Genomic DNA, 20,551 nt, shown 5'->3' on the forward strand with positions numbered 1-20,551 from the left:
TAGTTCAATAGTCCAAAAGCATAATACCAAAATTAGGACGATTTTGGTTACAAATAACTGTACAGATGTTAATGCAAAAGCCTATAGTGTTAGTGGCTCCTGGGCCTAGGGGTCTCAGCGCTAGTTTATGTTTAACATTTTATAAACACGACACTAGGAACGGTTGCCTTGTAACGTGCCCTGGCAAGATCTAATTTAAACTTTTAAGATTATGCTTTGAAATAAATTTATGAACAAAACAGGAAAGTTAGCAGACAAACTTTACATATGCTGTGCCATTGTAAAAAATTGTATGATCAATAAGTGACAGCATTTTTACATTGCTTTAACTCATTAAAATAATTTAAGCAATTTTCAACTTTTTTTATACAAGTTATAAGTTATACAAGAATCAACTCATTTCTTTTTTACATCAGTTTTATGTAATTTCAGTTGAAATGACTAAAACATTTTTAACTGTAACTGGAGACGTTTCTCAGTATAAAGCAAAAATTTTATTGAGTGAACACAAAAGCATTGACATATATATTTTCCAACATTTTATATGTTCCAATTTCTCATTCAGCTGGGTTGGTTTGGGTGTATTGTACCGACAGTTACCCCATCCCTGTCTTGTCCCTTTAGGGACACCGTAGGGCAGCAGAGGAGCAATGACTTTACTTTACTAGAGAGGAGAGTCAGTATTTATTTAACACTTTCTCCTTTTTTGGTTGGTATTATTCTCAAAATAGGGTGACAAATTTGTCCTTTATTTATTTTTTGTCATGAAACAAAAACAAAAACATAGTTCGATAATATTCCCAGGTGTTACCGCCAAAATATCAACAGTTAAATATCCACAAAATCCTTTGTCCTAAATCAGATTTTTTTTTTTTATCATTTAGATATGCATTATACCACTGACCATAAACACATTAATGCTGTGGGAGAAACATACAAATAAGAATATTGGAGAAATGACGACACAACTGTGGGACAAAGAAATATTTTTTATAAATTAAAAAAATTAAATGTTTTTTTTAAACATCATATTTTATGTGTTCTAAAAATTGTTGTTGTCCTTATGTTACAGACTCACAGTGTGTGTATTTAAAGCACACAACTGTTTCAAAATTCATATTTAATGTGTAAATAAAATTTAACAAACACATAAAAACAAAATGAATTATGGCCAGCAAGAATTTAATGTAAATTCATCCAAAGAAAGTCACTGATATAAAATGGGCCACATTGAAGAACATAGACTAGAATTTAGGTTTATTTTTGGAATTTGCTTGATAAATGCAGATTGCTTTAAAATGCTTTCTTCATGTTAAGCGAACTGCATCAATACAAATTCATGAAAACATTGAGAAAAACAAAAAATTATTTACAAAAAAATGCCCCATTTTGTTTTGTTAACATCTTATCAAACTAAAATTATACATGCAACATGGTTTTCTTCTCTATATATAAAGGAGCAAAGCACTCATTCCAGTAAATTGCAGAAAGATTCACATTTGTACTATTTTATTGCTTTAATTGAAGGTCACGTTATTTTTTAAACCCCTCAGGACCCTTTAAAAGTCCCAATGTGTGATGTCAAACAAACAAAAGAAACACCCGACAGACTAGTCACTTAAAATCATAATTTGTGTGCACAGAAACACACGGAGCACACATGAAAACAAGCTATATGAAAGTCCAGCTCTGTGACCTGTGAGAGCAGAAGAAGAGGGTCCGCTGAAGACCAACCACCGTTCAAGACCTTCACTTGTATGTGGAAGTGTAGAGGCTTGATTTCTGTATGTGACAGTGCAGCACATCTTCAGGAGAACTGGAGCTGTTGCACACCCGGGATCTGCAACGCAAATAAAAGCATGACTCAAAATGCTTGAAAAAAGTGTGCTATCTTCATTTAAAATGATTGACACTTGGTTTAATGGAGGCAATAGATGAAAGATCATGTCTGATGTTTTTGGTCGCAAAGAACATGCTAGCATTCTCACCTGCTGATAGGAGGTGGTGTACACCATCACATGTGGTTGCTGTCCATCAGCTGTTATGATCCCTGCAGGTATTGGATTTGCTGAGAAATAACAATATTTCATTGTGTTAGATCATGATGTTTGTGTTGTACAAATCTAAATGTTGTCTGTCCGTCCGTCCATCCATCCATCCATCCATCTATCCATCCATCTATCTATTGTGGTGGATTTTTTAGCAAATAAAAATGAATTATGTTACTAATGAAGAAAAGAAAAGAAAATTCCACTACACTTTGGCGAACCAGCCAGGAGCCCAAGGATTGGTCCCTCCATCGGCGAAGGACGTTCCGGAAAAACGGACGACAAGATATAGGTTCTGAAAAAAAGGGAACTTGTATCTCTTATTATTTTGATTTCAAAATCCTGCCAACTTGCAGCAGATTCAACACCGAAGGAGGGACCACATCTTAGACGGGCGAGAAAAGGAAAAGAACCTAAGGTAGGACACACAGACTTCAGTTTTCTGTTTCCTTTTTTTTTTGATGTGTAAATTAAAACATTTTTGTGCGTATGAAATTTTTTTTTAAATAAGAATTTGGAACGTGTTGTTTGTTCTGTTCTGATGATTGTAATTGAAATTTCCAAATTTGAAAGATCTGAAAGAGGGATTTTGGAAGAGTGAAATTGAATTGGGAAATTATTAACCATTTAAAAAAAAAAAAAAAAAAAAAAACTGGCTGCACTGGAGGCACCTAGATTTAAACGCAGTATCCCGTTATCTTATGGGGAGGATGAAAGACAATTAAATTTGCCACAACGATATAATTTCTATTTGACAAGATATACGTATCTACGACGACGTATAGGATTGAGATTAAGTGGCCAGATAGAACAAATATTTGAGGAAGATCCTGCCGTGTTGGGGATTGGATGCACCAGGGCGTGGCAGCAACCCCAACCAGGACTGGAATTATTAATAGGGCAAACATCTCTTTATTTAATCACCAGGCCTAATTTAAGACCTTACATAGACAGAGCAACAGGTGAATTAGGATTAATTCCTATTGCAAAAAAAAACTAGGGTATCCACAAATTTGGGCTTGGAGATACACATCTAACATATACCCAGTAAACTGAATTTATAAGATTGTTTCCTTGTGTTTGTAAATTGTTTTCTCTTTTTCTATTTCATTTTGTTTTTGCTTTCTGCAATTGAAGAACTGCTTCTAACAAAAGATGGGGAATTGTTGTGATAAGGGAAAAACTGAAAAAACTGAAATTCAGGGTGCGTTTAAAGAGTTGATCAGGAAGTGGAAATTGGGAGATGAGCAAATCGCTCAAATCAAACTGTGGTCAAAATTAACAAAGGGGCAGTTTGCTGATTGTGGGACTTTGAGTGTGTCAGTTTTAGGAGAGACACGACGTCTCCTTGAAAATTTGCCCCCAAGGAAACGGAAGAGGATTGACTGGACACTTTTCCGAAGATGGGAACGAGAGGCTGAGGCACGCTTTGAAAGCCAAAAAGAAGGTGAGCGAGCTGCAGATTCTCTGATTGCTTTGCAGACAAAACAGAGGAAGCAGGAATTGGATGAGATTCGGCCGCCGCCCGTGTCAAGGCCCCCTCCCTACAGAGCAGATGCTGCAAAAGCTGAAGAAGGGGAAGTTCGCCACACGTTAAGAGATGGCGACTCTGCAGAACCACTCCGGAAAGAAGAGGAAGTTGAAACGGAGGATGAGAGTTCGGATGAGGATAAGGGTGAAGCAGGGGGCATCTACAGAGAGGTGAGGAAACTTTTAGATGAAGCAATGACACCAGAACTGAAAACACCACTCAAACGAGTGTTTAAAAGTGTCAAAAGAAAAGCAGCTGGGAAACCACCTCTCCCACACCCAATGAAAACCCGGGCAATTTCTGCAACTGGGGAAGGATCCCAAGAGGCTTATAATCTGCCTATGCTCCAGTTTCCAGGTGCAGACGGTCCGGTGTGGCTGGAAAGGCCATGGGATCTGGAGGAACTACGAAATGTGACAGCTGCCCTTCCGAATCCAGAAAAGGGAGTGGAACGTTTTATTGTCGCAGTAACGAATGTTGATGTGACTTATAAACCCACAGGTCGAGATTGGGCTGCCATTTTCAGTGGAAAAATGGGCCTGAAATGGACTGAGATCCGAGGAGTTCCTCCTGCCCCTGCATTCAACCCCGCCCTTCCGCGCTTGGAGGAAGGAGGAACTGAAACTCAAGAATGGAGAGAGCAGTGGACAGCATTGATCGAACGCCTGAGGCGGGCCTTTCCCATTAAACCTGATTGGGCAGCTATCACCAACACAAAGCAATTGAAAGGTGAGACGGTCTCTGCTTATCTTGCACGACTAAAGACTGTTGTTGATGAATGTGCAGGGCTTCCAGAAGGAACGGATAATTCCAGTGTCCTGAAACATCACTTTGTCAACGGCCTCCTTCCAAGCATTCAGGGAGCTGTGCGACTGACCTGCATTGCGTGGGAGGCACAGGATCTTGAAGTGGTGACGCAACACGCGAAGCATGCTGAACAGAATGACGATAAGAAGAAGACTCTCACTATGAGCGGTTGCATCTGGCTGTCCGTGGGCCATTGCCCCCGATCGGCCGGATGCGGTTGAGCCCGATTGAGCAATCAGAAATCCAATACCGTAATTTTGCTAATGCACGGGGTCTGCCAGATGTAGTTGTGGCCAATCAGTCTGATAGAGAATCAGTAATTTGATAATTTTTCAAAATCAATAATGTGATGTACTAACCAGATCAGATTTTTGGTCATAGAAATTTATGACCAGAGGGTGGAAATGTCGTGGAAAAAATTATAATAGACAAAGTCAATCATGTCACTAACCATAAAGTTCTGATTTTATATTATAATCAGTAAAGTTAATAATATTACTAACGTTCTGATTTCGTATTTCTATCAGATATCATGATTTCAATATTTCTCTCATGTGATACAATCTATCATGCTTCCTACTTCTCTGTCTGAAGACGACTAAAACTTTCCATTTCTTATTCTAACAATAAAACATAATGAGACTTACTTCCTTTATTTCAGGATGTAGCCATCAGGCGTTCTTTCCACATGATCTAACCATCTAACAAATATTTGACCCAAATATAACCTTGGTCAGGTTGAAGTTTGACATTGAACTAAACGTTCTGTTCCTTGAACATATGCTGATGTCACTAACAAAGGAGGGGGGCTTGCTTTAACAAATGTGACAAATCATGTGGGTAGAGCGGGACAATGATTTTTTGCTTAGTGATGATGATTCTATTTTTGATGTGTCTGGCTTTTCCACTATAAAGCCTGTTGTATTCTTTGATTAATTTTGAGACTTCTCTGAGTACTGCTCGAGAGGACTCCCAGCTGAAATAAAGAGCATCTAAAGGACATTTACTGAAGTCTGTCTGTCATTTAAGCTGCGCAGCAAAGGAGTTGTTAAGTAAAGGAAAAAACTCGAAGCTAAGATGTCGACTGTAGACGCAAGAAAGCTTGAGTAGAGTAGTTTAGCAAACTCGAAGCTAAGATGTCGACTGTAGACGCAAGAGAGCTTGAGTAGGGTAGGATTAGTAAAAAAACTCAGCGGTTGTCGATTGTAGACGCAGGGAGCTGGAGTATTACAGAGTGAGCATTTTAGGAAAAGCGGATAGTCAGATTATAGGTTAGCATTAGGAAAAGAAAATTCCACTACACTAACCATAAAGATCTGAAGTATATTGACATCTCGTGATAAACTTTAATCACACTTCCTATTTTCCTATGTCTGAAGATGACTAAAATTTCCATTCCTGATTCTAACAATGAAACAAAATCAATCTTACTTAATTTTCTCTAGGATGTAGCCATCAGACAAACTCTAACCTCCTAATAAACTTTTGACTTAATATAACCTTGGTCAAAGGAACCAAGGAGTGTGACATGTTAGTTGTATTCTTCTTTTGAGAGGAGATTCTCTGAGAACTGCAAATCAAATCAGAGTAGACCAATCACCACAGACTGGGCCATCTGACCAATCAAAGGAGATTAGACCAATCACAACAGACGGGACCATCTGACCAATCAGAGCACAGAGTAGACCAATCACAACAGACTGGGCCATCTGACCAATCAAAGCAGAGTAGACCAATCACAACAGACTGGGCCATTTAACCAATCAAATCAGAGTAGACCAAACACAACAGACTGGGCCATCTGACCAATCAAAGGAGATTAGACCAATCACAACAGACGGGACCATCTGACCAATCAGAGCAGAGTAGTCCAATCACAACAGACTGGGCCATCTGACCAATCAGAGCAAAGTAGACCAGTCACAACAGACTGGGCCATCTGACCAATCAGAGCAGAGTAGACCAATCACAAAAGACTGGGCCATCTGACCAATCAGAGCAGAGTAGACCAATCACAACAGACTGGGCCATCTGACCAATCAAAGCAGAGTAGACCAATCACAACAGACTGGGCCATCTGACCAATCAGAGCAGAGTAGACCAATCACAACAGACTGAGCCGTCTGACCAATCAGAGCAGAGTAGACCAATCACAACAGACTGGGCCATCTGACCAATCAGAGCAAGGTAGACCAGTAACAACTACCGGTATACAGTATATAAACAAAATGAATACATTCAGGTTCAGCTGTATGTAGAAAGCTACAGCAACAGTAACATACCCATCAAGTTCATAAGATACTTACTGAAAGACTCATCGGTCAGCTCCTCTCCCATGCCTTCGGTTACTGTTACAGTGCTTATGCCTTTCTCTCCTTTCATAGCCTGAGAACATACAGACAAATGTAAGATCAATCTGAACCAATCAAAACGAGAAGACACACCTCTGATAGTTGTGCAAAGTGTTTCCAAAAAGCCCTTATTTCAATGATATTTGATGGCATGGCATTAAAAATGTTAATGCTACCTCTCTGAACTTCTGCAGGTAGAGCTTCAGAGGCTCCACATACATGTCGAAACCCAGCGTGGACATCGCGAACAGGATGTCTTCCCCGTTTATCGTCTTGCGTTTCTCCTGATGGCACCTCTCGCTGGCTTCTGAAGTGATGAAACTGATGAACTCGCTCACACACTCCTGCACACACTCCTTGGCATCTTTTGCAATCTGATTTGATGGACGGGGGGAAACATTTTTTTTTCTGAATAACATGCACTTGACATGAAAGTTTCACTTTCGCTTAGGAAAACAATGTGCCTTGTATAAGCAGCTTTGAATAAATGAAATTAATAAAAAGGTGACCAAAACGTGCATCTTTTTAATACATCAACAAAAATAATTAACATTTAAAAAAGCATTTAATTTCTCCAAAGAAAACTGCCCGAAAAAATAAATTACCTTTCCTGTTTGTGGTATTCCATTCTTCATGATTCGGGCAACGTTAGCGATTGGGAGATAGATGTCTTGCTCCCGTAGGTTATCTTTGCTTCCATTCCCATCCTCATGGTCGTTGAGTCCCTCATCACCTTCATCTGTACAAAATAATAATAATGATAAATGCATAATCTAAATAATAATAATTAAATAATTCAGAATCATTTAAATATGACTTATTTTTTTATTGAAATATTTGATTTTTATATATAACATTAATTATTAATTATTTATAATTATATTTATTCAAAAGTCATATTTAAATGAATCCAAATTATTTATTTGTCATTTAAATGTTAATTTAAAAATATATTATATTATTTATGAGTCAATTATCCATAAATAAATCATTTGGATTATTTTATATCATGTTTGACTTCACTTACCATCCTGAGCTTGGAGAACAAAGTGACTACCAGCCATATATTCTCCTGTTATGCCAAGCTGGGAGGCATCTGTGGTTGAACTGTCTCCGTCCATCTGAAACATACATTAAATTGTATTACATCTGTACATTATTGGTCTTGTCTTAAAAACAAGTGAGCTGCCTACCTAGACAGTATTTTTGGCCATCACAGTGCACTACTGGACTTATGTGGGCATCCAATATTTTGAGACAGCCATTTTGTCATCATATATGTACAATTAATAAACCATTCATATAAATGTAACCTTTATTTTATTCAGTAATAAACGTTTATTCAGAACTGTCAGCTCAATGGATCACTTTGATTTCACACAAACATATATTTTTCATTTAAAGAACAACCAAACAAACTAATTTTATAGGTTTGTTATTCATATATCTATACCCACACACACACCTAGGATATTAAAATATGTCATATGATATAAATGACATTATGTAGCCTAAACTGCCTGGCTTCAATATACAATTAATAATAAGACTCTTCTGTGTATCTATTTAGTATATTATACTGATAACGTTATTGTATCGACATGCCAAACCACATTTGTGTATTTTATTGGCTAAACAGCCGGTGATGTCAATGAACATGTAAGATAAAACACGCTAAATCAACACAAACCACATTTCCCCCTGAAATATTCAGACAAATTGATAACAGCAGTAAAGAGCAGAAGGGGGCAGATAGCAAGGACGACGAGCCAAATCACCAGTGTATCCGTCAAAACTGGTCGTAGTAAACAAAGGGGCCGAGCACCATGACGGGCTTTTTACAATTATTGTCACACAAGCGAGCTGCTTTTCATATCGCGCGCTTAATTTCACATTCTCCCCGCCAACTAATAATAAAACACTCGCGCGCGGAGATTTCCATTCGATGTAACAAAATATGGGTTAGCAATCATTGGCCGGAGCCGCACACTAACCTGCGATGAAGCCCTGGTTGGTTCGCGTCTCAGTTCGGCCGTTTGGTTGGACAGAAAATGGCTGCGGGAGAGCCAGTCCCTGCGCAGGGCTGAACAGTCCTCGAGGAGGAGCGTCACGCACACACCAGGTGGCGCTATAGGCCAGTTTAAAAATAAAACCGCAATGTGTCGAAACAGCGCCTCCTATTGGTAGTGGTTGGTACTCGCACTAAAATTGTCTTGAGAAGATAAGTCTAACTGCTTAACACGCCAAATCCCTTAAAGTATATCAACGTTTGCTGTTTTTGTTATATCAAGGCCACTTTTCTGTGTCTTAATGATTTATGTCTGCTACTTTTCAAATGTTTTGTGTGTACAGAAGTGGACTTTCCCCCCTTTTCCAAGAGACTGAGACCTTCAGTCTTCAACAATCCATCATAAAAACATGATATTTTAAAACTATATGAACAGAGTAAAAAAATTATAATTCTCCCTAATATTTTTTTTAAATGAGACAAGTGTCAGTGAAGAGCTTGAGATGAAATGTGAGATGTGTGAAGAAAAAAGACATTTATTTATCACAAATATTTTTCTCATAGCTCCCAGTTAGTCGACTTTTTTCAGTCTTAGATCTTGTGTTCAAGGTGTTGTAACACTAAAGTGGTTTGATTTTGATTTGACACTAATTTATTAACTAAGGTTAATAAAATGATATTTCTAGGTGATATTTTAATGATTTGCTTTAAATAAAGTACAGTAACAATATCAAAATCTGTTAATTTAATGTTGTTTGTATAGGCTGATCATTATATTGCTAATATTTTTATAAAACAGTTTTCTCAGAAAAATTTAAACAATTTCTAATGTTGTTCTTTTATAATATCATGCATATAAAGACAAATTACTAGTAAAAATGATTTTTTTGAACTGTGGATATTAAATAATGTTAAATAACTATAAATGTCATGTATGTGGTAAACCAGGCATTTTTCAGATAATTTAAATGATTTTTATACAAATCATTTATACAAATTACCTACAGTAATTTTCTTCCTTTCATCAATCTACATTAGCATTGATACATTTACATGAGTGAGTTGATACGCTTTATGTCCTTCACAGCAAAATATGATAAAATAATAAACTAGCAAAACTAAGACATTATTGTTTTAATCCATCCTGACCAATAACTAATAAATAGAAAAATAAAATACACATTCATTAGTAAATTGTACAGGCTGCCCAACGTAAATATTTGGACATCAATACCATTTAATTGATGGCCTGCCACAGCTCAATGTACCTAAATACACTTTTCTGAATTATAAAACATATTTATTAGAACCATATTGAAAATTCTGCTCTAAATAACGATCAAGGAAGATGAGTTCAAATCAGTCATATGTTTAACATAATAACATATGGAAACAGCTGTTCTTTATTCAGTGAAGATGGTCATGTGACTTGGAGAAGTACTATTGTCACATGAGGCAGCATGTGTGATTCATTGAACTGCATGTTTGGAGAGACTGATATTTTCAATTATTTCAAGTAAAGTCATTCACTAATGTACAACTGTGCAGAGAAATGTAAACCGGCACATCAGATAGTGGTGATAGGTTAGATCTAACCTGTTTAATGAAATATGACAATGTCATTTCAACATTTATGTAACCTGTGACAATAGAAGAAAACATAGCGCTAGAAAGGCAGTGCCCAACAAATCCGCCAGAGCCGTCAGATACGGGATAGAGAAGCTATCAGGGTCCCTGCCGTATTTCCACAAGCAGTGAACCATCACATCAGCGGTGCCCAGCAGGAGAAACACCTGAATGGAAGAAGATTCATAGTCAAATACCACTCCTCTCCTCAATAAGACACACGCTGACATCACTTGCCTGTGTGAAAGCTGCTACCAAATAGAAGGAAATAAACACAGCAGTGGGTGGAGCCGGGCTGCCTTGTATTAGGTAAATGGTGTAGATGAAGATCAGGTGACCTGGGATGGCCAACACGAGTAGCACCTGTGCTGATCTTCCATTCGGCCCTGTAAGAAGCAATGCAAAGGTGATATTTGTCTTAATTTTGAAACCTTAGGGGTTAGTTCACCTATCCTACCCTTCCCTGCACCTCTCCTTCGACAGTCTGAAACCAGACCTTATCGCCGATAAGTTATCGGACAACAAAACCTTTTTAGTTGCACCCAGCATCACCGCCTCCTCCAAACCTGAGAATCTTGAGTCTCACGTTGTCTCGTGGATGGTCTGCTCGATCACTTCTGCTCGCTATCCTCACGCACGAGTAAATCCGTTTCCTCGCTAAAGAAGCTATCCGTTTTTCCGCTTGCAAATTCCAAACATTTTTCCCATCGTTAAACTAGCAAAAGTGTATTCGGACACGCCCTGAGTGCACTCGCGCCCTGCGCTTAGACCATTGGCTTAGATCGTTAAAATAGGGCCCTGAGGCTGCGTCTGAAATCCCATACTCTCTTGATAATTATTTGGAATAAGTAATTACTTCACAACCGCTAAAAAAGTATGTTCTATATAGTATGAATGTAATCTCGACGTACTATATTCGCCTTGTTGTCATTATCATGTGCCCTACCAGCGTCAATTACTTTGCTTCCCGTGGCCTCATGGGATAGTAAAGTGTCCATCGTATGCACACTTCAGAATCTCGCAAGAAGTAGTAGGTCACCGAGTACTTTTTGCCTACTCTTTTATGAGTAGCCTACTGTGAATTCTTTTGTCACATACTGTTTTTCGCCTACTATATAGTAGGGAAGAATGTGATTTCAGATGCAGCCCATGAGTGTGGGGACTCTGCCCCCTTTTGGAGTTTAGCCCTGTTTTGGAGTTCTCCGGTCTGCAACTATATCTACTTGGAATTGAGAGCCAAATGCAGAGCTGGAGCAAACATATCTACATCGCTATGATCAGATGCTTTCTTAACTGCTGTTTTTATTTTGTTATTGAGAGGAAAGCACGTATTTACATCTAAACGTCGCTCCAAACTGTGTGGATGGCGTCAGGATGTTCATTCGCTAACAGTACTCCGCTGCAAAGGTATACCACAAAGTCTTTTACCCCAAAGTAAAGAATACAAAAGAACTTTTGCTGTGAGTTTATCAGGGCCTTTACCTGTGGTGTAAAAGCTGCGGCAGGGGCAGTAACACCGTTTAGAGTCTTCTGGAAGTTCGCCCGGCGGACAGTGAAAATGAAGATACGTGGCCACACGACTAGCCTGGACGGAAACCAGATTACCACCAACACCTTAAGGAAAGGTTGATATTGGAAATTTAAAACAGTCACAGTTGATCAGAACACAGCAAGTGAGTTTTGTTTGACCCACCATTTATAACAGGAGTGTAGAGAACAATTCCCTCAAGCATTGGATCTGCGACGGTCCGGTCCAGAATCAGTCCTCCAAGACTGGAGATATGAAATAAAAAAACAAAAAGATGAGCTGGTTGAACCAACATAATTAAAGGTTCATCATCACAAAATGGTCCATGACTTATAGTGTCTTATATTGTCTTAGACTTATATTGATGTACTAAGTGGGGAACATTTACCTGCTGATCACCAGTGCGGTTATTATTGGCTCCCAGCTGGAAAACAACAGTTTTTGGCTTTCAGGGTGCCGAAATGAAAGAATGGCCCACACCGGAGTCAGGGACAGGAAAACAATACACACCAGGTAGGTAATATAAGGGTAAGGTTCTACAAAAACAGAAAATTACAAAATAAAAGGGTGTTAAAGAGTAAAAATAGCCCACACCTCTCAGTAAACTAATCTTTGTCCAGTGAACTGGTCTTTCATTCTCACCCATGCAGTAAAATAAGCCTTGACTGATGATGGCGAGCAGTCCAAGTGTGATGAGGTCACCAAAACTGGCAGCGATGGGCGTGGCTATGTTGTCAGGGTTGACGCCCACCTTCTTGGACCCAAAAATCACACCAACCATTAAGATCCCTGGAAAAATGTTAATATATCAAATCCATTCAGAAATTATATATGCGGTATGAAATTTACAAATAAATTCTTATATACAGTAAGTCTGGGGTCAGTTAACTCATACAGTTGCACCTTCCCCAGCTCCACCTGTATAGATCTGCTAGAGGTTATTTCATATATGCTAAGGTAGGGACACACCAAACCGACGCCAAAGAACTAGCGCTGATGAAAGCCGACTGTGTTGTCGCTTCGCGTCGCCTGCGTCGGGGGAAAAAAGCTGCACTTGAACACACCGAGAGAACTACAGCCGACTGTCAGATAGAATGCGTGTTCTGCACCTGCGTGTAAATGAGACAACTGTCTATTTCTGCAGATATATTCATCACTCGTCATTCAAAAAGGAAAACAGACGCTGCAAGCTGCAGATACACAAACCGTAAACAAAGCAGTGCATGCTTACCGTTTTAAATATCAATCCTGCTAAACACTTTCTTTATTCCCCCCCTTCATGTTAATATTGAAATATTCGCCAAGGAACACTCAGGTAAGATGACGTAACATTAGAACAGCCTTCTATCTGTACCGTTTTGACTCTGCTCCTTGTTTTGCTATTATTCTCGCGCACTGACTCGTTCACTAAGCTAAACAGCCAAAGTTCTCTCTCAAACCGACGGTCAGACTCCGATTCAACATGTCGAATTATCCGAAAAAAGCCGACGAGAACCAATTTCAGCCGGCGGTGCGAAACACACTGAGAAAACTTAGACGGCCGACCGTCAGCTTGGTGTGTCCCGGGCTTTACATGTGCAGCAGAAGCAGCAGCATGTCTTACATTCTCACAGCAATGTCTGTGTACGTATTGGCAGTAGCAAGTCTCGGTACTTGCTCTGCAGCAGCAACAGCAGAAGCGTAGCAGATCTATTCTGACCAAATACATTAACATTGCCAAATCCATTACCATGCTAATCTCTATTACCATACCAATCTCCTGAGTTGTCATGACAGAAATAATGTTCAGTGCTTAACCTTGTTTGTCATCACTAAGGATCTGCTTCCATTAATCTTACTGACAGTTCTATCCATTTATGCTAAATGCTGATAATGTGAGCTATGTGGCCTGAGGATATTGGGTCTATATTCGGGAGCTGCGTGGAAAATGGGTTTGCGTGGCCAAGATCACAAGCCATAAGCCATTCAAGTGAGAACAACCACATGATCAGCACCGACAAAGATGATGTCCTCAGAATTTGATGACCATGAAGCATTTAATAGTGTTATAAATGGTCTATTTTAGGTCGATAAAAATTGGTCAGAAATGTGGATGCAAACCCTGCAGCAGGGATGCTGTGAACGCTGTTACCACGCTGCAACAGCAAAGCAGAGCTATATGGTTCATGAAGAGCTCCTCTTCCAGGATCCATCCAAGAGCTGATGCTACAAGTGCAGCCAGGAAGCCCAGAACTGTAGCTTGTATCTAAAGAGACAAATTAAGTTGAATGAAGAACAGAACAGAGCCACACAATTATCAAATGAGTAAATGAGCTGCATTAACCTGTTTGAGGGCAAGATTTCCGATGATCAGGTTCCACTTCTCGCTTGAAGAGTTCATTCTGCCAACATTCACCTGCAATATATATATTGAAGAGATGAATGACTGTTATTTGGTTTTTTTTAAGCAATATAAAGCATTACAAAACTAAACCTTTTTGCTCAGTTCATAACGCTATGTATAACCCTGAGGGCTGTATTTATTCACAGCATGGTATGAAGTTCCTCACCATGACCAAAAGCATGTGATGAAAGGGAAAGAACACAACGCAGATACAATACAGCAGATCAGACTTCAACAAGGAGGAAAAAGTAGATCATCTGTAATGGGACAGTGGGCAGATCAGGGTTCCCACTTCCCACACATTTCAATCAATGAATTTCCATGACTTTTCCAGTCGTTCGTGAATACTGTCAAAATCAAAGAAAATCAAAGAAAGAAAATCAAAATCTAGCAGAGTAAAGCTTTTTTTTTCTTTTTTTTTGATGAGCATATAAAAAGGCAATGGCTTTTAAATATTTTATTAATTTATGAATAATTAAAACAACTGAGTAATTAATCAATTTCCATTATTTTTTCCCTTTTAAATTACCCATATATTTCCCCTTACTCTTAAAAAATAAAGGTTCCAAAAGTTATTGTTTTTTTTGTAGGGATGCCATGGAAGAACCATTTTTGGGTTCTAAAAATAACCTTTCAGTGAACAATTCTTGAAAGAAAATTTTTTTCTTAGTGTTAAGAAAAATTTAATAATAGAAACCTTTTTCTCTATGATGAACCATTTTGTGCACTGGAAAGATTCTACGGATGCTAAAAGTTCTTCATGGAACCATATAGATGCCAATAAGGAACCATGATTTTTAAAACTGGACATTTTCACATTGTGGATTACATAATTATAATAAATTAAAAATGAAACACAAAAAACTCAAATCAATTGCTTTACATGCTACAAGTGAATTTATCCATTACAACATTATAAAGTTATTTATAAAGTTACAAAATAAGTGCTGTCAAATGGATTTATTGCAATTAATTGCATCTAACATTAAAGTTTTTGTTTACATAATATGTGTGTGTATATATTATTACATTTATATATATTATATATGTCTGTGTGTGTATATACTGCATATGCACACACATATTTATTAGTGCTGTAAAATGAATCGCAATTAATCGCATCTAACATAAAAGTTTTGTTTATATAATATATGTGTTTATATATATATTATTATATTCATATATATATTATATGTGTGTGTGCGTGTCTGTGTATATAAATATAGACATATATACACACACACACACATAATAATATATATACACATAAATTATATAAACAAAAATTGTGATTAATCGCGATTAATCGATTTTACACCACTAATATTTATATATATATATATATATAGATACATATATATGAAAATATATGTATCTATATATACACAGACACACACACACACACACATATATAATATATATAAATCTAATAAAATATACACAAATATATATTATGTAAACGAAAACTTTTATGTTAGATCCAATTAATCGCGATTAATCGATTTTACTGCACTAATATTTATATATATATGAATATATATGTATCTATATATACACAGACACACACACATATATAATATATATAAATCTAATAAAATATACACAAATATATATTATGTAAACAAAAAACTTTTATGTTAGATCCAATTAATCGTGAATAAACGATTTGACAGCATTAAAAAGGATATTCAATTTGAGATTACATTCAGCAGTGTAATTACATTTTTAAAGATGAACTGTAAGTGATCAATAAATGACAGCAAAGGTAATTAGAGAAAATTTGCTAAAATAATTGAATTTCTATATTAAAAAAAAAACAAAAACTAATAATTGCCTATAGCCAATATGGAACCAATATACTGTGCACCCCTAAACCTTTTTCTGGGGAAAATCATGGCTTTTAAAAACCAGCATAAACAAGCCTGAAAATAAATGCTGGTCCAGTGCGATTTAATAGGGTATATACATAACATAGTAATCTTACAGCGGTGGAGAGTCTTGATGCCAGTGTCATCTCCAGGTTCCCCTTTAGGCCCAGTAAAGGTGGGACAAGGATGAAGATCTCAGTCACAGTAGTGAAAACGTCCCAGTGCTAATTTATAAACACAAGACAACAATTTATAGTCAAAAATCCCAAACATCCACCCAAGATCATCTCCCACACTCACCTGCACTAGATCTAGCAACATCCCTGCCAGCACCGTTCCAAAACCTGCAAGGAGGAATGGAACCAAAATCTGTAACACCATGGCCCAGATCGACTCACTTGGCATCTCCTGGCCATGAAAATTCTGAGGCTTATCCTGCGATATGGTCCAGGAAGCCGATGTTGTCCCGATGTTGTCCTGATGTTGTCCCAGTTTTGTTCCCACATTAAGAAGCAGAGGATCTGACTCTGAAAACTCCTTACTGCAGATACGAGTGAAGCTTGATTCTATGTCAGGTCTTCTGGTCTCTGGTATAAATTGATGCCCATTTTCTCCAGATGGCAGGTGAGCTGAGGTCCGCTCACACTCTTTCTGGTTTGTTTCAGTGATGGATCCCATTACACAACCTTTCGAAAAATAATTAAGGTGTTCGAATTCAAAGTACCAAGAGTTGTTTTTTAGAAGTCAGTCATGTAAAGATATTTGATATAATGAATCATGTGTGTATAGATAAATTTTAGATCAACCCCATTAGAGGGTTGTACCTCATCTGTTTTGCATGTCTCTGAAGGAGTTAGTCAGGGGTCAGTCCGAAGAACAATGTCATTTTCTTTATATATAAATAACATCTGTGATAATATTCATAATGTTAAGTATCATCTTTATGCAGATGATACAACTATTTTGTGTTGTACATCATTGGCTTCACACGCTCTCCAATTATTAACCTATTTACAGTCAACTTTTGATATTGTATTGTTTGTGTGAATTAAAACTGTAAATCAAGTTTTAACCATTAAGCTTAAAGTTCAAAGTTAAAGGTTTTTATTTGTCCAAAAATAAACAATATAAAAAAAAATCTACAAACTCACCAATTTGAGATGAAAAATAAATTCTGTGGCTATGGCACAGTGTGGGCATGATAGACCTTTTTGACAGAGTGCTGTGAAGGTGTTTCTTCAGCTTTTGTGAAGCCAAGTTTGAGAGTGAATGTCACTAGAGTTTAAATTGAGAAAAGCACAGATCAGTGCATATTTTTTTTCTCATCTACATTTTACAGACAACATAATTATCATTAAGTACATGTGATTATATTGGTCTAGACTCTAGCATACCAATATATACGCAGAAAATGCTTAATATTTAATAAGATGTGCTCAGGTAATCACTATACTAGTAGTAAGCAGTACTTATAACTTAAATTCAATGTTTACAAAAATGTACCTTACCTTATAGCACCAAAGCCCTAAAACCAACAAGTTGAACATGTGGTGGTTGACGAGCACATGTTTTACTTTTTCTCTCATTCAGCCTTCCATACACATTAATAAGCAGACTGACTGTGTGACAGTAAAGTCAATCTCTTTGTGCTGAGCTGACTGACCATGAACTAATTTGGCACACATTTCTCATTAGAAAACCGAGGCCAGACTAAATCTTTATGAATGTGGCCTTCAGGCGTTTGCGGTTCAACAGACTGGTAAATAACAATGGATTCATCTGTACAATTCTCTATCGTACAATTACGAGGAGAAAGTTGTTTCATTATTTGTGTTGTAGCTGTGCTTCATGGCGCCACCCGCAGGACAGAGTGAGAACTGCAAGTCAAAAGTCACTGATTTCTTGTTCTTGATACGTAAAGCCAATAGTTTTTAATAGCAATGTTTTTTTGTTTTTTTAATATATCGGAGATTATAAATTTACACAAATGTAATATTTAATGTGATCTTCTTTTATTGTATTTGTTTGATCAATTTTACGACTTTTACATTATTAGTATCCAAAAAAAACTCTCTTCAAAGCATCATTTAAATGTTCATATATATATATATATATATATATATATATATATATATATATATATATTGTGTGTGTGTGTGTGTGTGTGTGTGTGTGTGTGTGTGTGTGTGTGTGTGTGTGTGTGTGTGTGTGTGTGTGTGTGTGTGTGTGTGTTTGTGTATAAAAAATGGCCGAAATAGACAATGATAATGGCAATTTTTCTACGTGCTTTTATTATGGATTTCTCCCAGTGACGCAGACCGGAAATTCTCTTGATGTGCGAATCATGTGACTCTAGCACAGCCCCTCCTCTCTCTGACACTGTGTGCAGTAAACCCCCAAACAGACTGACCTAATGGCAGCTGACTGAAAACAGAAGTCTGTGTCGTTTCTATCAGGATGGCTGTGGATTCATTATCTCCTGATTGGGAGTTTGACCGCTTTGATGATGGATCACAAAGTAAGTAACGCGTCTGATCGGGATGACATTAGGAATGTGTAAAAATCTGAAAAATCTGTATAGACCCTGCAGCTAGCAGAGTAATGTTAGCCAGCTGTCAGATGACCAGGGTAAGTGGCCAGCCAAGTTTAAATAATGTGTGTGGGCTTTATTGATTGCACAAACATTTGATAAGGAAGACTTTTACTTTCATTTGGAAGTGTCTACACATCATTGTATTTGATGTTTCGATTTCTTTTAATGCAAAAATCGGTAATTCATTTAATTAGCCAGTGAATTCAGTGCTCAGAATAACACATGATTCACATGATATTATTTAATTTAAGTTATGATTAAGTTAGATTTACATGCTAAAACTCTGAATATAATACATGCTATAATATAATTATTTTGGTCTATAACGGGAGGTCAAACTTTACAGACCTATAGACCCCCATCCAGATGGATAACGTTAAAATAGCTGTAATTTCAGATGATGAGGTTTCATCAAAGTTATACATGAATTTTGAACAATACCTGTTCTTGTCTTAGGACAACTTTGATTAACTTTTTTGATCCACTTTAAATGTTGACTACTGTGTATATAAGTATACATACATATTTAATGAATCAAATACATGTATACTTAGAATTTCCTGTCACCCAAATAAGGAAGGACATCATTTGGAGCTTTTATTGCTGGTTTTGTGACCGTTGATCTGTTGCATTTGGTTCCTTCCTGTGCAGAAATTCACACAGAAGTGCAGGTTAAAAACTATGAGAAGTTTTTAGAAGAATATACCGCTCAGCTCCAGGGTATTGAAGAAGCCCTAGACGACTCTATTGGAGATGTATGGGACTTCACCCTGGATCCCATCGCTTTGAAGGTGTTTTGTAATTATTACATCTTCATATCAGGGATTATTTCTTGTGGAATTGCATTTATTTAAGATCACTGTCTTTGCTCTTCCACACCAGCTTCTGCCGTATGAACAGTCCTCACTGTTGGAACTCATCAAGACAGAAAATAAGGTCGGATAATTCTTGGTTCTACTTAGAACAATGTGCTGTTCTAGATGCTGCCGTTTCAGACTGCAAATACTGAAGTGAAATTAGTGTATTATGAGTTTACCTCTCTCTCTCTCTCTCTCTCTCTCTCTCTCTCTCTCTCTCTCTCTCTCTCTCTCTCTCTCTCTCTCTCTCTCTTCACCAGGTGCTTAATAAAGTCATCACAGTGTATGCAGCTCTTTGCAGTGAGGTTAAAAAACTGAAATATGAGGTAAGTTGGAGACGAGTAATAAATGGAAACAGTACAATAACATACAAAAAGCACGCATTAAATTGAGCAAAAGTAAAGACACTTAAAAATGTAAAAAAAACATTTATTTTTGTAGTTTTCAGTTGTTTCAAAGTCCAAAGAACAGCATGCATCCTGAAAAAATATCAGTTTCCACAAAAATATTAAGCAGCACAACTGCTTTCAGCATTGAAAATAATAAGAAATGTTTCTTGAGCTGCAAATCTGCATATTAGAATGATTTCTGAAGGATCATGTGATGATCAATGATGCTGAAAATTCAGTTTTGCCATCATAGGAATAAATTACATTTTAAAATGTATTCAAACAGAAAACAGTTATTTTAAACTGTAATGATATGCAATAATATTGCGGTTTTTACTGTATTTGTAATCAAATAAATTGCAGTCTGAGTGGTGAACATAAGAGGCTTATTTAAAAAAACATTTAGAAAAATAATACCAACACCAATCTTTTGAACAGATAATTCTAATAATCCAATTAATCAGAAGTAAATTTATCAAAGCTAATAATGGTTTTGTCTTCTACTTTTAGGCTGAAACCAAGTTCTACAATGGCTTGTTGTATTATGGTGAAGGAGGTAACA

The 20,551-nt window shown here is 37.2% G+C and overlaps 3 protein-coding genes across 5 annotated transcripts in view; 1 reads left to right on the forward strand and 2 right to left on the reverse strand.

Moving 5' to 3' along the window:
- Positions 1-471: 471 nt before the first annotated feature.
- nfybb (nuclear transcription factor Y, beta b) lies at positions 472-8,842 on the reverse strand. Of its 2 annotated transcripts, XM_077210981.1 has the most exons (7): positions 8,732-8,842; positions 7,765-7,858; positions 7,343-7,476; positions 6,914-7,111; positions 6,693-6,771; positions 1,989-2,068; positions 472-1,840 (listed from the first exon to the last, which is right to left on the reverse strand). In XM_077210981.1, the coding sequence occupies exons 2-7, from the start codon at positions 7,856-7,858 to the stop codon at positions 1,808-1,810; spliced, it is 618 nt and encodes a 205-aa protein (XP_077067096.1). In that variant the 5' UTR covers positions 8,732-8,842; the 3' UTR covers positions 472-1,807. The 2 variants fall into 2 exon arrangements, with proteins under 2 accessions (XP_077067096.1, XP_077067095.1); XM_077210980.1 differs by lacking the exon at positions 8,732-8,842 and having other exon boundaries at positions 7,765-7,867.
- Positions 8,843-10,317: 1,475 nt separating this feature from the next.
- On the reverse strand, positions 10,318-17,810 carry slc41a2a (solute carrier family 41 member 2a). 2 transcript variants are annotated; one of them, XM_077209915.1, is made up of 12 exons: positions 17,659-17,810; positions 17,302-17,425; positions 16,451-16,836; positions 16,267-16,374; positions 14,223-14,294; positions 14,000-14,144; positions 12,542-12,688; positions 12,288-12,435; positions 12,065-12,144; positions 11,854-11,985; positions 10,609-10,757; positions 10,318-10,538 (listed from the first exon to the last, which is right to left on the reverse strand). In XM_077209915.1, the coding sequence occupies exons 2-12, from the start codon at positions 17,348-17,350 to the stop codon at positions 10,377-10,379; spliced, it is 1,578 nt and encodes a 525-aa protein (XP_077066030.1). In that variant the 5' UTR covers positions 17,351-17,425; positions 17,659-17,810; the 3' UTR covers positions 10,318-10,376. The 2 variants fall into 2 exon arrangements, with proteins under 2 accessions (XP_077066030.1, XP_077066032.1); XM_077209917.1 differs by lacking the exon at positions 17,302-17,425 and having other exon boundaries at positions 17,659-17,759.
- A 697-nt stretch (positions 17,811-18,507) lies between these two features.
- washc4 (WASH complex subunit 4) overlaps positions 18,508-20,551 on the forward strand; it is a 17,937-nt gene continuing 15,893 nt past the window's right edge. Inside the window, exons 1-5 of the mRNA XM_077210982.1 lie at positions 18,508-18,668; positions 19,395-19,534; positions 19,626-19,679; positions 19,861-19,926; positions 20,500-20,545. Coding sequence (XP_077067097.1) covers positions 18,608-18,668; positions 19,395-19,534; positions 19,626-19,679; positions 19,861-19,926; positions 20,500-20,545 — 367 coding nt within the window. The 5' untranslated portion in view covers positions 18,508-18,607. The remainder of the gene's footprint in view (positions 18,669-19,394; positions 19,535-19,625; positions 19,680-19,860; positions 19,927-20,499; positions 20,546-20,551) is intronic.

The sequence above is a fragment of the Siphateles boraxobius genome, unplaced genomic scaffold (assembly GCF_051911475.1).
Source record: "Siphateles boraxobius isolate OS27281-9 unplaced genomic scaffold, OSU_SipBor_1 65, whole genome shotgun sequence".
Classification (NCBI taxonomy): domain Eukaryota; kingdom Metazoa; phylum Chordata; class Actinopteri; order Cypriniformes; family Leuciscidae; genus Siphateles; species Siphateles boraxobius.

Excerpts from the sequence above, each read along its gene's own strand:
- nfybb (XM_077210980.1), bottom strand. The coding sequence starts at position 7,867 with ATGTTTCAGATGGACGGAGACAGTTCAACCACAGATGCCTCCCAGCTT. Across the intron at positions 7,112-7,342 it reads GAATACCACAAACAGGAAAG|ATTGCAAAAGATGCCAAGGA; the intron begins GTAATTTATTTT and ends CCATCAAATCAG. Across the intron at positions 1,841-1,988 it reads ACACCACCTCCTATCAGCAG|ATCCCGGGTGTGCAACAGCT; the intron begins GTGAGAATGCTA and ends TTTGCGTTGCAG.
- slc41a2a (XM_077209915.1), bottom strand. The coding sequence starts at position 17,350 with ATGCCCACACTGTGCCATAGCCACAGAATTTATTTTTCATCTCAAATT. Across the intron at positions 16,375-16,450 it reads TGTTGCTAGATCTAGTGCAG|CACTGGGACGTTTTCACTAC; the intron begins GTGAGTGTGGGA and ends TTTATAAATTAG. Across the intron at positions 12,145-12,287 it reads ACCGCACTGGTGATCAGCAG|TCTTGGAGGACTGATTCTGG; the intron begins GTAAATGTTCCC and ends TCATATCTCCAG.